Source organism: Callorhinus ursinus, unplaced genomic scaffold, assembly GCF_003265705.2.
Source record: "Callorhinus ursinus isolate GAN/ISIS: 27379988/994484 unplaced genomic scaffold, GSC_fseal_2.0 scaffold50, whole genome shotgun sequence".
NCBI lineage: Eukaryota > Metazoa > Chordata > Mammalia > Carnivora > Otariidae > Callorhinus > Callorhinus ursinus.
In genome coordinates, this window is record NW_027397112.1 from 6,852,627 (window position 1) to 6,868,570 (window position 15,944).

The window sequence follows — 15,944 nt, forward strand, 5'->3', positions numbered from 1 at the left end:
GAGAGAGAGAGAGAGAGCGCGCGCACGAGGGGTGGGGGCAGAGGGAGAGGGAGAAGAAGACTCCCCCTGAGCAGGGAGCCTGATGTGGGGCTTGATCCCAGGAACCTGGGATCGTGTCCTGAGCCAAAGGGAGGCGCTTAACTGAGCCACCCAGGCGCCCTGAGTTCAGTGATTCTTTCTCAGTTGTTATCATAGCTCCTTGCAAGGCCTTAACAGTGTTCTTGCTTTCAAAGCATCTTTTTTCTTACCCCAGTCTGGTGAGGCAGCCCTAGCTTGACCTGAGCTCTGCATCCTAAAACAGCCCAGGAGTCCCATGATGGTGACAATGAGAATCCAAGTAACGGCGGTGGTCGCTGGTGGTCCTTGGTGGTCAAGCTTCCTTCGCTGAGGACAGCGGTGGGGGGGCTGGAGGGGGGGCTGGAAGGGCCTCACAGTGCCCAAGCCCGGCTTGTCCTCTCTTCATGGTTTCTGTGAGAGAGGGAAGGTGACTTCAGGGTCAAAGCAGTTAAGGGACTGGCTCAAAATCTTTCAGTCAGCTTCTTATGCTCCTTCCTCGACATCACTTCTGCTTCTGTGTCCTTCCAAGGCAATAAACAATGTGTGTGTGTGTGTGTGTGTGTCGGAGAGGGCTGTATGTTTGTCAGGGGTGCAGGATGTCCGTGTGTGTGTGTTGGCAAGCAGAGCCTGAGTGTAGAGTCTCCTTCTTGGCCAGGTCCCCACCCCTTTCCTTCTTGACCCAGGGGCAGAGGTGGGAGGAAAGGGGTATACCCCATTCTCTCTCCTCCTTTGAGCCCCCAGATTTCTGAAGACGTGAACCGTTAAAGAAGTCCCTGCCATGAGGTTTGAGTCCTGTCCCCTTTCCTTTCCCCAGGAAGGGAAAGAAGACTTGCGCCAACACCAGCTACCACATATTAAGGCCATGCGCCAAGTGCTCAGGGAGCACAACCACAGCATCCCAGATTCTGAGGAGGCCGTCAGGTGGCCCAGGCGGCTTCCCTGAGGTCACACGGTTGTAGAGACACAGGCTGTGCCCAGCGCTGCCAGCCTCCCATATAAGGTGCCCCTATGCAGCTGCCCATCTCCCCAGGAGGAACCACACAAAGCCATATCCAGAGGCTCCAGGTCACCAGAGGCGCTGTGGCGTCCCAGGCCCAGGGACACTCAGCTAAAAACATGGGTCCAGAGAGGAGAGGAAGCAAGGACAAGGGGCAATCACGGCAGGCAAGCAAGGCGATGTTCATTTGTTCCTGTTTATTCCCTGGTTTATGGAAGCTCTGATCTTGGGCCAAGGCAGTGGCAGGCCAGGGCTCATGCATAGGGCCCCCAGCTCCAGACCACTCCAGCCCCAGCAGTGAGGTGAGATGGGTCCCTAAAGCATTTGAGGCGGAAAATGATCAGAGCCTGGGGACAGGTATGGTTCAAAGGCTGGGAGAGCCTGGGGCACACCATCCACACTGGGATCTCCTCAATAGATGAACGGACAAAGGACATGGCGGTGCATAGACCATACAACACATTACTTCACAGTGAAACACAATGGGTTATAATAGAATGTAAAAGCATGCTCACTGTGTGCCAAGTGCTATTATAAGTGCTTTGCATATATTAGCTCATTTAATCCTCACATCTGCCCGATGAAGCGCATACCACTGGGATTCCCACTTTGCACGTGAGAATTCTGAGACACGGGAAGTTGAGTAATAAATTATAGGCTGTTGAGACATTTTGGGCGGGGCGGTGACTCTGAATTCAAAACACAACATGGTACCCTGGGTGGATCTGGAACAGAAAAAGAACATCAGTGGAAACCCCAGTGAAATCCAAGTAAAATCTCGAGAGTAGTGAGTAGTTAACATACCAGGGGGATTTCCTGGTTGTGACAGACGTACACGGTAATGTCGGCTGTTCGCAGGGGAAACCGGGTGAGGAGGTAGAAGGGAGCTCTCCGTACTCTCTTCACAACTTTTCAGTACGTCTAACATCCCCAAAGTTTATTTTTAAGTTTTTTTTAAAAGATTTTATTTATTTATTTGAGAGAGAATGAGATAGAGAGCACATGAGAGGGGGGAGGGTCCGAGGGAGAAGCAGACTCCCCGCTGAGCAGGGAGCCCGATGCGGGACTCGATCCCGGGACTCCAGGATCATGACCTGAACCGAAGGCAGTCGCTTAACCAACTGAGCCACCCAGGCGCCCCTATTTTTAAGTTTTTAAATGTACCCGATGAAGCAGCAGTTTCACGTCAAGGAATTCTTCCCGCAGTTGTAGTCATGCGTGTGTGGGATGGTGTGCACACAAGGATGTCCGTGACAACTCTGTCACAGCGGAGGGCTGGAAGCTCCCTGAACGTCCACGGCAGAGGCCTGGTTACATGTCTGTGCAGTGGCTGCCACATGCACTCAGAAAGACAGACAGCTCTCTGTCCTGACGTGGCACCACCTGGAATAGTCCAGGAAGAGGCAAGGGGACAAAGAGTATTGTGCAAAGAAAAAAAATAGATGGGTGTGTGTGTGTGTGTGTGTGTGTGTGTGTGTGAGTGAAAGAGAGAGAGGGAGGGAGGGAGGGAGGGAGAGAGACTGGATACAACAATGATATAAGAAAGAAGAACAGGGGCGCCTGGGTGGCTCAGGCAGGTAAGCGTCTGCCTTCAGCTCAGGTCATGATCTCAGGGTCCTGGGATCGAGCCCCACATCAGGCTCCCTGCTCGGCGGGAAGCCTGCTTCTCCCTCTCCCTCTGATCCTCCTCCCTGCTTGTGCGCGCTCTCTCTTTCTCTCAAATAAATAAGAAAAATCCTAGAAAGAGAGAAAGAAAGAGAGAGAGAGAGAAAGGAAGGAAGGAACGAAGGAAGGAAGGAAGGAAGGAAGGGAGGGAGGGAGGAAGGGTAGCCGCCTTCAGGAGGGGAAGTGGGCAGCCAAGTGCCTGCGCTTTATTGCACACCGCATCTGAACTTTATTACCCATTCAAAACCAATTACTTAAAAGTTGGCGACCAGAAGAAAGCAACGCCTGTCCAAGGGAGTGTGGCCACCAGCCCCTCCTCTGTTTGTCCAGCTGCGGGTCTGACCTCTGCCTCACCCCCCCACCCCCTTCTGCTTCCCTTTCAGGCCTCAGTAACATCATAGGCATCATCGTCTACATTTCCAGCAACGCAGGTGACCCAAGCGACAAGCGTGACGAAGACAAAAAAAACCATTACAACTACGGTTGGTCTTTTTACTTTGGAGCCCTGTCCTTCATTGTGGCCGAGACCGTGGGTGTCCTGGCTGTAAACATTTACATTGAGAAAAATAAAGAGTTGAGATTTAAGACCAAACGGGAATTCCTCAAGGCTCCCTCCTCGTCTCCCTACGCCAGGATGCCGAGCTACAGGTACCGGCGACGGCGCTCGCGGTCCAGCTCCAGGTCCACCGAGGCCTCTCCCTCCAGGGCGGCGTCCCCGGTGGGCCTGAAGATCACCGGGGCCATCCCCATGGGCGAGCTGTCCATGTACACGCTGTCCAGGGAGCCCCTCAAGGTGACCACCGCCGCCAGCTACAGCCCCGACCAGGAGGCCAGCTTCCTGCAGGTGCACGACTTCTTCCAGCAGGACCTGAAGGAAGGCTTGCACGTCAGCATGCTGAACCGGCGGACGACCCCTGTGTGAGCTGCCCCTTCCTCTCAGCGCCGGCCTGTCCCCAGAACAGCTGTGTGTGGATCCCACACCAGGGCACCTGCCCCTTAAGACGGACCAACAATGGACGGAAGCCAAACCCACCCCTCCCTGGTCTCCAGCAAGTGTCACGGGCTGGCTTGGCGCGAAGCCACCCGGGAGACGGGAAATGGAGGCGGAAGGCTGACTTTGTCCCCAGAGAGGGTGTTTGATGCCCCGGGATTCTGAAATCTCCTGAGGCTGCACGGCCTTGAGCGACCCCGGGGAAGACAAAAATCGAGCCATTATCTCCTCTTGGAAACAAATCTTGCCAGAAGAATGGGCTTTCGGGGTCCTCCCTCCCTGCCTGGGTGCTGGGCCACCGGGGAGGGCCTCACCGGGCACCTGGGGGCCTTTGGACACTGGTCCACTGCTTTCTGATCTGAGGTTCCGTGTCCGTGAGTGGGAAACGAGGAAGCCGAAACCCGCCCCCTCCCTGTCTCTCGCGCGCTCTCTCTCTCTGGCAGTGGCCGGTTGTTGAAATAACAGTGATCCAGAGGAGAAAGGCCTGCGGCCAACTGGTGCTTCGGCCTTTGCGCTGTCCTGGGGCCAGCTTCCCTCAACCTGAGGAGACCAAGGCCTCTGGAAGAATCTGCAGAGGGGGAGGCCTCTGCTGGCCGAGGGGGGTGGGGTGTGAGATAAAGGCCGGAGTCTGTTGCTGGCATTCCTGTCCGCTTGTAGAAGCTTCTGCCTCCCACGGAAAGGGCAGAACGCACCGACGGTACTTGAGAGTCTGGAAGATTCCACGGGTCCGAGGAAAGGTGGTCGTATATGGCCTCTTGCTGGGGTGCTCCCCACTGACCTGAGGAGCCGCTCTGTCCCTCCTCAGGGAGAGGAAGGGGCAGACCCCCGCACCCCCCGACACACACACACACCCTGGTATTCGGCAACAGGAGCCTGAACTTCTGAGCAAGAAAGGGAGACCCGAGGGTAAACAGCGACCAAAAAATCAGCTCAAACGTCCACTTCCTAAGCGGTCATTAATCCAGATTTATTGCCAGGAGAGCAAGTGACATTCATCTCTTCATCTTAAAAAGGCAGCAGTCCCTCCCCAACTCCTAGGATTGTGATTCCTCCTGCCACCCCCTGAAGGGCTCGGCCGAGAACGTCTGGACGGAAAGGCCCCGCCGTGCTGTCCTTCCTCCTCGGGAGAGGGACGTCCCAGCACTGGGGGGCCTGGGAGGCGGCTCCGTGTTTGATGTTCTTTCCATCCACAGCCGTCCCTCCCCCTCCTGAAGCGAGCAGAGAACGTGGAAGCGGGTGTGGGTTCAGAAGCAAAACTTTCTGGAGCAGGGAGCTCACCCTCTTTTATATCAAACACGTGCTTTCTAAAGACAAATCCTTTCTTACTTTTTGAGACTTGGTAACCCGATCTCGAGCGGTCGTCTGTGGTCTCAGTAGCTGTCCTCCTTAGAAGTGACAAGCAAATTCTTACCTCAGCCACCTGCTCAGCGACCCCCCTCCACCCCCCTGGGCGGACTCAGCCCCTTAGGAGTTCAGATCTGGGTCATGGTCATTGCCATCCTCCTTCGCCCCCGCCCCCCCCCGGAGAGGAAATCTCCATGGGGACCCCTCACCTGACCACCCTGGAGTGCGGGCCGGCGGAGACACGGTGTGCTGGAGGCCCCTTTGTGCTTGCTCAAAACCCCTTCCTCCCGTTGAGGTTGGCTTTGTGTGGAGGCTTGTCCAAGCATGTGCGGCAGTAAATGCTGGAGTGTCAGGGCTCGTGGCCTGCCCTGCTGGGGGCCAACCCCGTCCCCGTCCCGCCCCCGCCCCGACCACCCTCGGCGCACCCCCGCCCCCCCATCCAGGACACCATCGCATCAGGCTCAAAGGAAGGGGGCAAAACCTGGGAACCCATCCCCCAGCGAGGTCCCCAGGCTCTTCTGTCACTTCCCAAAGCCAGGCAGCCGTGCTGTTTCTACCACGTAAGCCACCTCCACACTTGCTGCCCTATAGAGGTTTCTATCATTCCACGGAGAAAAGCTGTGTTCCGATGAATCCTACCTCTTGCCCAGTCCCAGACAGAGAATGCGGGGCCCACTCTAGGGACCAGGAAAGAGTAGAAAAGAAGCAACAAAGGAGGACAGAAGAGCAGGGAGCCCCCGGGGTTCCTGGCCCCTCGGCCCTGGCCCATCCCTCCTGCTCACCGACCCTCGCCCAGGGCTGCCCGGGGATGTGGGCAGAGCTGGCTCCCTGCCACCTGTCAGTCTGAGACCTGCGGCCTGTGCCTGCCCCCTCCCATCCCACCGCCCTCTCCAACCAGCCCCTGTGTGTTTCACCAGTTAAGCACCTGTGAATCCTGTACCTACTACTGGTTTTGGGTTGTTGGTTCTGTCTTTTTTTTTTTTAATTAAATAAAAACATTTTTAAAATGTTCTCTTCTTGATGTGGGGGGGGGGGGGGGAGCTAGAGCTCCCCTCAAGTCTTGGTGGGCACTTAGGGCAACCAGTGTCCCTGAGTCTGGGGGGACACGGTGGACCCTCCAGGAGAAGATGGAGGCAGGGTGGTTCCTGTGCTGGTCAAGGTGGGTTTCTCTGGCTTCAACCTGGCTTTAATCGGGTTTCAGAGCGCTGGGTGGTGCCGTCCAGGTGTCTTTTCACGGATGGGCTGGAAGGTGGACAGGCCACCCCAGGGCTGCGGTGTGGGCATCCGGGCAGCGAAGCAAGCCTGGCCTGTCCTCAGAACTTTGCAGGGTGGGAGCCAGACAGACGGAACCAGAGCCTCGGGGGCCCTAAGCTGCCTGGCTGGGTTTCTAAGGCGTCCAGCCTCCTTTGCCCCCCAAATTCTGAAACGATTAAGAAATAAAGGAGGGCCAAGTACCCAAATGACTGGGAAAGCCAGGCAGGAGAATGTGGCTCCAACCAGAGGCCAGATGGGACCACGCCACCTAATCTCAGGCACAGCAGCCGGCCACCACCGCCCCCAGCCACCGAGGAAGAGTGAGGTCAGGGTCAGCGAGAGGGACAGCGTGACCCCTCCGATCAGGGCAATGTCGACATACTGTCACAGGCCCCGGCCAGTCACAACAGACACCCACTGTAAGTCAGCACCTTCACCCTTGCAGACGGGCACTGGCGGGTTGTCAGCCCGACCCTCTTGGGAGGCATGACGAGGGGATGATTGGTGTCTTCCCCTAGTTCTACCCGAGCGGCCGCCCAGGGGACTTTTAACAGCCAAGTACACGTGCCCCTGACTTCCAGGACCCGGACCGCGGGTTTTCCTCCTAGAGCCCCAGGCTTTGGTGCTCCTCCTGGAACCTAGAGGCACTAAACTCTGAGCCTCAAGAAGGCCTTTCTCACCCTGGTCCCAGCAAAGGGAGGGCGAGGTGCACCGTCCCCACTCTGATGGCAGCAGGAACCCCTCCCAGCATGTCTGAACTTTCAACCCCGGCTTTTTGACCCTCTTTCCTCCTGCCTGAGATGGGTAAGCGGGGAAACTGAGCTCCCGGACAAGCCACCAAGTACCGGCGCCAGGGGAGTTCAGTCCCCCACCCCCACCAACTGAGCCCCTGCCAAGCTCCAGGCTGATGGCTCCACCAGCCTGAGCCAACGCCACCCAGCACGAGCCCCATGGGCCAAAACTTCCCTGCCTCCTATTTATTCTTAGCCCTCAGGAAACCGGCTCAGCACGAGCTTTGCAGCCGTTCTGGCGGAATCCCACGGCAGTCTGAATGTAGTGGCAGGGTACGGCCTCCAACGTGGGGCTCACGTGGTCACGAATTTCTGCCACCTAAAAACTCTGCCACCCTAATCTGCAGCATTAGATCCACAAGAACTGACACAAAAGCGTCCCCCCCCCAATTCTTCCCTTCACTTGCATCATTCAGAGCAGGCTACCAGCATAACCAAAAACCCCCACCCGTAGAATGGCTTTAATGCAACAGAAGTTTCCTTCTCACTCATGTCAAGTCCAACCAACGGGGCGGGATGGGGCATGCTGTGCTTCACACAGTCATTCAGAGGTAAAGACCCATCCTGTGGGGCCTCATTCAGCTTCGACATAGGCTTCCCACGTCGCCCTGGCATGGTCATCCAGTAGCCCGATGGAGGAGACAGAGGGCGGGTGATCTTGGGAATAGGGGAGTCTTGTGGGGACATTTAATGGACGAGGAAGCTGTGACTTCCCCTTCTGCTCGTGTGCCGTTGGCCAGAACTCAGTAACACAGTCACGTCTCTAAGAGCCAGGGAAGATGGGAAATGTAGTCCCGCCCAGGGGAAAAAAAAAAAAAACCGGTTAGGCGAACAGCTGGCCAGTCTCAGCTCCCTCGTCTATGCCTTTCAGTACCTCCCTCTCTTGCCTGCCCCACCACCAATCTTTGGGGGAATGCCCCCTTGACGCTGACACTGTGGGACTGCATCCACCTCTGCGTGGCCTGAGCCCTCCTTCAGCGCCGGTGGGATGTCTGGCCTCTTCTCTGCTCCAGATGCCCCGTCTGTAAAGTGGGCCCCGGCTCCCTTCTCCGGAGGTTTTGGAGGAATCGGCTTGCGCTTGCGCCTTGACCCAAGCGAGAACTGCAGAATCACTGGACATCAGGCCCAACAGCAGGGGTAGGTACTTTAGGAATTATCTCATTTGAGGTGTTCATCCTAGAAGAGAAAATAAGCCCGAAGAGGGAGGGAGGGACCAAGGAAGAATAAACAGGAGGAAGGAAATCCTTTTTGAGGATGTTCGCAAGGATCATGAAAGGGAGATGCCACTCGCCCAGTGGTTCTCAAGCATGGGTGATTTTGTTCTCCGAGGGACACTTGCCGGTGTCTAGAGACATTTTTGGCTGTCACAACGTGGAAGGGGGGGTGCTCCTGGCATCTAGTGCATGGAGGCTAGGGCGGTTGCTCAACATATTACACCCTCACCGCACAGGCCAGGAATGATCCGGTCCAAAACGTCAATAACGCCAGAAACCGTGCACCGGCCTGATTCTACAGCGAGGGAGACTAAGGCACTGGTGGGTGAGGTCCCTGGCGCAAGATCACCCGCGAGGTTTTGGTATTTGCATCGACGCTGTGGACATATTAGGAAAACTCATTCGTTTATTTCCAGGATTTCCTTTCCCTGTGACACTTTCTGATTTTTGCCTTTTTCCTCTTCGCTTCTGAGCCAGCAGTTTGGGTAACAGATAGGTTGTGGCAGAAGGAAATGGGAAAATGTCCACCTGTCCTGGGTGAGGGTGGGGGCTGCCTGGGTTTGGGGTCAAAAGGCTGACTGAATCCAACCAAACAGGCCACCGGAGCTCAAGCCCAGCAACCCAGCCCAGCTTGAGGCTGGGCCGCACCCACCCGGCAGCTGCAGGGACGGGGCTCGGAGCCAGAAAGACCGACTCACCGGCAGGCAGCACTGGGCAAGGCCCCCAACATCTCAGAGCCCCCCGTTCCATCCTCCTGGGTCAGATGAGGAGGGGGCACTTCCCTCCCAGGGTTATTGGGAGAATGAATAAAACTTAAACGAGGAAACGTACATAAATACCCCAGCTCAGCAAGGAGCATTAAGAGTGAGCTTTCAGGAGCGTTGGTTTCTCCGGATGGACTGTTCTAGAACAGCGCTCAGAGGTGGTGCTCTGAGAGCCAGGCCCGTAGGGTGCCATGCCCACTGCACTTTGGTTTGGGAGACACCTGTCATCCAGCCGATCCGACACAGGCGGCGCCCCTCCGGAGAGGGCTCCTGTCGCAGGCGCTTCTCTGGCTGAAGCCCATTCATTACCCCCCTCAGTGGTCTCCAGGCCACCAAGTGGTAGTGGGCACGGCTGCCACATGGCTCCTGCCTTCTTCGAAGCTTCTGCAGGCCCCCAAACCTTACTGGGGCCTTTCCAGTTCCTCACGGGCCATGCAGGCTGCAAGAGCCCAGTCCTGACCACTTTCAGGTGCCCCCAGGCTACACGAGAAGGTCTGGGGTGTCCTAGTGTGAGGCTGGCACAGAGGAGCGGCTGGGGGCGGGGGGGTGGAGGGGAGAGGGGGGGAGGGGAGGTCTCCCTGCAGGGAGCTCAGAGCCAGCCCGTGACTTCAGCTCCCTGCGCTGGCTCCTAATATAGCACCCCTGGCTGCCCAGCCCTAGACAGGAGGGGTGGGGTGAGGGACTGGGGGTAGGAGAGGCGCTCAGGGACCTTAGAATCCAAAGGGGGAGATGGGGCCCATACACCTGATACAGATATTTTTAAACTTGCGGCTTCCAACAAAACTGCCAGTACAACCTCAGGAACAGAAGTCTGCTGTGGAAGAGGTTAACAAGTGCTTTTCCTTGTTCTTACAACTGCAGGACAGGGACCTTGGATGGACCTACTTCCTGACCTTTGTCCCCTGACAAGTTTTCTCGGACATACATTAACCTCTGTGGGATCTCCAGGAACCACACATTAAATTGCAAAGAGCTAGGTCCTTTTTAAAACAAATACTATGTTTTCTTAATCTGAAGAGTATTCCCTTTTACCTTTAAAAATCTGAAAAATACAGAGAAATTAAAGAAAAAAACCGTATCAGCCAAAATCACACTACCCAAGATGTACACACAAGTATAACCTTCAGTGCACCCCAATGCATGTCAGGGTGTGGCTTAATACACTGCCTCTGTTCACTGGTTTTCATCATGGGAATCTTCCCGGGTCTTTTTTTTTTTTTTATAAGATTTGTTTATTTATTTTAGAGAGAGAGAGCTCATGTGTGCAAGTAGGGGGAGGGGCAGAGGGAGAGAGAGAATCTCAAGCAGACTCCCCACTGAGCACAGAACCCAACTGAGGCTCCACGCAGGGCTCCATCTCACGACGCTGAGATCATGACCTGAGCTGAAATCAAGAGTCAGATGCTTACCCCACTGAGCCACTTGGGTGCCCCTTCCCGTGTCTTTAAATATTCCTCAAAACCACAGTCTTTAACGGCTGCACAAAACAGAGATGTTGCCATTTATCTGACTCATGTCCTATTGCTGGACATAGCTTATTTGCTCCCTAGATCTTAAATGGTGTCTGAATGGGGCCAAAGTGCTGGGATTCTCAGGATGCATTTGGTTAAGATCTGGTGACTTCTCACTATGAGCTTCTGGCTCAGCTGATGAAAAGGTCAGACTCCTTGTCCAACCCAAAAGACACTCAGGCTCTTCTTGACACGCACACCTGGGTGTCTGGGCTGGGGGGATAACAGCCTCCCTTCCCCAGTAGCTGGGAAGCAGCTTCATGCCAAGTTCCTCTTGAAAGGCTGGGCTGCTTCATTCCACCAGACCTCACATTTAGCCATCCTCAGCCAGGCTAAATGTAACTCCTTCCTCTCTCTCAGAGCGTATCAGTTAGTAGGGCTGTGTAACAAATTACATCAGAACTTAGTGGTGTTAAACAACCATTAAATATGGTCCTGGATTCTTATCTCTGCTTGACAGGGACAGATCGGGACGGCTTATCTCTGTTCCACTGGTCTGGGGCCTTGGCTGGAAGACTCGATGGTTGGGGGCTGGAATCATCTGGAAACTTATTTGCTCATATGTCTGGCACTTGACAATGGCTATTGGCCAAGACTTCAGCTGCAGTTTTCAGCCTGAATGTCTACACATGGCTTCTCTGTGTGACCTGAGGTTCCTCAATGCATAGTGCTTAGGTCCAAGGGCCACTGTCCCCAGAGCAAGAGAGAAAGGTGGGAGTCTCAGAAGTCACTTCCACTGCACTTTAACGGTGAAGACAGTCAAAAGCCTCCTTGAGTTGAAGGAGAGAAGAAATAGTCCACGGTTTTGACAAGAAGCGACAGGTTCTGGAAGAACATGTGGGCACAGAAATACCTCTGTGGCCATTTTTTGGAAAATGAAATCTCCCCTCCCCCCACCCCCACCTCTGGGGTATCCTGCTTGGCTCTAGACTTCTTCGCCACCCACCAACCCTCCCGCCCATTCTCTGTCTCCACTGTGCCCTCTGGAACTCCCTGCAGCTCCACCTCCTGGGACACATGAAACCACCCTCTCTCCTAAGGACATACCTTCCCACTCCCCCCAACCCTCCTCCCTCACCCCCGTCCTCCTGGTGAAAGCTGTCCCTTCTTCTGCTGGGGTCCTCTGCCCAGGTTCCCAACATGACATTCCTGGCTGCTCAGCTCCACACTCAGTCCCGAGAGGTGTGGGGTTGCAAAGAGAGAAAGGGAATCCAAGGGACCCTAGAGTCCAGAGGAAGGCTGGGGCCCATACACCTGACACAGGTATTTTTAAACTTGCAGCTTCCAACAAAACTGCCGGTACAACCTCAGGAACAGAAGTCTGTGGTCAGAGAAGGTTATGAACTCATGTCCTTGGACTTGTAATAACAAGAAAGCGAAGTGTGGGGGATGCTGACACCTCCAGACCATTATTCCTCCACCTTCCTGGGGAAAAGCCTTCTCTGAGGGCCTGCGGTAGACCACCCCGAGCTCCTTCTCCTCACTGTCATCTCTCAAACACCTTCCTGGCCACTCCTTCACATTCATCAGAGGCTTCACCTCTGTACCCCACATCCTGCCACCATCAACAACCGTGGGGCCAACCACCCCAACTCCCTGGCCTCACAGTTCGCCTTCCTTCGCGCCTCCAAAGACCTGTGTCTCCGACCTGGATCTTGGCAGCACCCCTGACCGTCCCCCCCGCCCCCTGTAATCTTCTGGAACAGCATCCTCCTCTCTGCCCACAGCTGCAAATGCTCCACTCCTTCTCTCCCTTACCACCACTCCACCTGTTCTCCAACCTCTCAAGCCCTCCAGGGCCTTGACTGCTCCACATTCTAATACATCAACCTTCCTGGTTGCAGGGCCATCGAGAGTCATCATTCAAACTAATCCTTGCCAATGCCCTCCATTCCCTTGGTCCCTTCTTGTTCTAGCTTTTCCGCCTGGAAGACCCCAACCCTCCTAATCTCACCTTCCACCTTCTCCTGCACCTGAGCTGCAAGGTGATGCCAGAGAAAATCAAGCAAACTGTAAATCAGCACATGTGCAGGAAGATAGGGACCTCCAAGGCCCCCAAGGCCTCCAAGGATGTCCAAGTCCTAATCCCTGGAACCTGCAAATACGTCGCTTTATGTGGCGGGTGTGATTAAAGTAAGGATCTTGAGATGGGGAGCTGTTCCTGGATTAGCTGGGTGGACCCAGTGTCATCACAAGGGTCCATCTAAGGGGAAGAGGGAGGCAGCAGAGTCAGAGGAGACATGATGGCAGAAGCAGAGGTCAGCCTGGCGCCATCATGGGCCTCAAAGATGGAGGAGCCCCTGGTCCCCTGGGCTCACAGGATGGAATTGGGGGCAGCAAGCCTGATGCAACAGAGGGTCCGAATTGAACAGTGCAGGGAGGCAGATGAAATGGTGGAAAGAGGTTGGACCAACTGGGTGGCGCTGTGCTTTTTTATAGTATCTTAAGATCAAACGCCCAAGGCCATGGCGCAGCCCAGTTAAGGCTGAGCTCAAAATTAGATCAGCATGTTGCCAGGGAAGACTTACTCGGCCCCCTCCCCGGTGTGCCCTGGCCCCAGTTCTGAATGAGGTCCACCTCTGGGAGATGTTTTCCTCCCTTCCCCTAGTTATGTCTGGTCCTTCTTGGAAAAGAGCAGTCATTTGGGACAAATGAAAACTGGTTCATCTGGATGAGTAAAATGTAGACAACTCCCGCTTAGCTGAGTGTGGCATATCCAAAGATTGTAGAAAATGTTGGATCTCAGGAGGCTGCTTCCTTTTGAACTTGACCGCAGAGGTAACAGTGATGCCCTCCTGGGGTGTCCCTCAGCATCTTGAGGCAAATTAGCCACTGGTCCAAGCTGTTCTGGGTCTGCCCCAGCTGCCATTTCTAATGTCCCTATGGCCTTAAAGCACATAGAAAGGTCCTCCGGATCATCTGGTAAATTTTTGGAGTTTCTGTCCCCCTTCTTTTAGTTCATCTGTCCACCCAGCCGTCCGTCAGTCATTCAGCAAACGTATATGAAGATCCAACCTGGGCTCAAATCTGGGGGGTGTTCTCCGAGGGTACCCAGAATGAGTATGTGATACAGCCTCGTTTCCTCTACACTCCAGAAGCTTATTGCCCATCAGAGAAGCGGATCCATTTGTGGTCTGTAAGTAATAATATCACTAGCCATCCTGGATATGACTGCCTACTCTGTTAGCTCAGGTAACAAAATGCCAGAGACTGACTTAAACAATCGAAATGTACCTTCTCATGGTTCTGGAGGCTGGAAGTCTTAGATCAGGGTGCCAGTGTGGTTGGGTTCTGGGAAGAGCCCTCTTCCTGGGTTTCACCGCACCGAGTCCTCACGTGGCAGAGAAAAAGAAAGAACAAGCTGTCTGGTATCTCTTCCTTTAAGGACACTAATCCCATCATGGGGCCCCATTCTCATGACCTCATCTAATATAATCACCTCCCAAAGGCCCCACCTCCAAAAACCATCACACTGGGGTTTGGGCTTCAACATCTGAATTGAGGGGGGGGCGCATAATTCTGTCCACAGCACCTCGCACAGGCTAAGCTGGTAAAGAGCGTTATCCCTGATGCTTGCCAGCTCCCCAGCCAGACATCACTGCCCTCATTTAAGATGCAGGAGGGCAGCTTAGAGAGGCTGATGAGCCCAGCCCAGGACAGCAGAGCAGGCTCTGATCCACGGCTGGCCACTCCATCCCTGGCAGGCTGGTTCCCCAGGGCGCCCTCCTCCCCCATACCCTGGAAAGGGGAGGGTCCCCCCCTACAACAGCTGCGGACGTCTCCCAGCCCCGGCTCCCAGCAAACGCCAGCATCCACCGAGCCCCTTCCCCGGCCCAGCAAGGTTCTGGAGAGCCGCACAGGCGGCCTGGCAGTGGCCTCAATGAGCAGAAAAGGTCTGTTTGGAGGAATTTTAGGAAACGGGGCTGGGGTGGGTACGACTTACCTGCAACCCCTGGAGTTGACCACATGGGGCCGATTTACACAAAGACGACTTCAAGAGGAAGAGACCATCCATCTTTAATGCTCTGCTCCCTGGGGTGGAGGACTCAGGACCCCCCAGGGTGCACAAGCCTGTCCCCCACTGAGGCCAGGAGGTTCACCGGGAACAGAGGCAGGGGGGCAGGGAGAGAAGGAGAGCGGAGATGAGGAAGGTTGAGGGAGGAGCTCTGGCAGATTTACCACCTGGTTGGGGAGGCTGCTTTGCAACACGAAGGGTGAGCGGTAATTGCCCTCCACCAGCCTGTGGCTTCGGACGGGAGGCCTCAGCTCAGCGCTGGCGCAAGCGCTGGGCAGGCCTGGCTTGGCGCATCCTCTCTCCAGGCTGCAGTTTCCTTTTCTCGGTCAAGCCGGGGTTCAGGGCACATTACTCCCAAATATGGCACCTTGGCATACTGAATAGTTTAGGTGGAAGGAATTTGAGGAACAGCAGGTGCCAGGACCCCCACCCGGCCCGTCTGCCCTGAAGCAGGACCTGAGACCCTCAGGTGGGAGTTGTCCTCCCTCTACCCAGAGGAAAGGAGCTCCTGCATCCCCAGGACCCCCCAAGAGGGATCTAAATAGACCTCACTGTTTCCCCAATTTACTGCACTTAGTTCATAGCCTCTTGTTTTCCCGATATCTTTCACCAACTTTCTGCTTTTCATCCCACTGTGCATCCCAGTGCGTAAAAACACTCAGTTTGAACCGTTCCTTCGGGTGTTTCCCGAGGCAAGGCTCCTGTGTCATGGAAAACTTACAGCTAGTAAGTGTATATGCGTTTCTCCTGTGACGGGAGCCTGAGCTGAGAACTTAGAAGGGTAGAGGGAAAGAATACTTTTGCTCCCCCGTAGCCACAATAGATCTGGACCTCTCTCCTCCCAGCTCCAACCATTGCTTCAGAGTTTGGGCTCTGGGTTCTGAAACCCGACTTCACCATTTCCCTGCTGTGTGACCTTGGACAAGTTGCTTCGTGTCTCTGAGCCTCTGTATCCTTATCTGCAAAATGGATGTCATAGTCTCGCTCACCTCATGGATTGGTGTGTCGTTTAAGGGCAATGATGTGGAAAGGCTTAGGGCAGCACATGCTACATAGTAAACACTCACTCAAGATGCACGGTTCCTATGATTATCGTTATTATTAACAGACCGTGATTCCAAGGCTGGGTGCCTCTGAGTGTTTCTCCGCACACAGGAAGAGTATTTCTGTAAGCTGTGGCAACCCGAGGCCAGGATCTTGAAGCTCAAAATCCTGCCCAGCTCAGGGGTCTATTCCTGGCCCCACATCAACCTCTTGGATAGACCCCCCAAAGAGACAACTGGTCAACTGATAGAGAAGAGGTGCAGAACACAGGAAGGGTGCAGGGGCTCGAGCCCCGGG

General features: G+C 55.0%; 1 protein-coding gene across 1 annotated transcript in view; it reads left to right on the plus strand.

Moving 5' to 3' along the window:
* The window catches only part of CACNG4 (calcium voltage-gated channel auxiliary subunit gamma 4), a 59,523-nt gene extending 53,477 nt beyond the window's left edge, over nucleotides 1–6,046 (plus strand). The window contains exon 4 of the mRNA XM_025889935.2: nucleotides 3,103–6,046. Coding sequence (XP_025745720.1) covers nucleotides 3,103–3,641 — 539 coding nt within the window. The 3' untranslated portion in view covers nucleotides 3,642–6,046. The remainder of the gene's footprint in view (nucleotides 1–3,102) is intronic.
* Nucleotides 6,047–15,944: the final 9,898 nt, after the last annotated feature.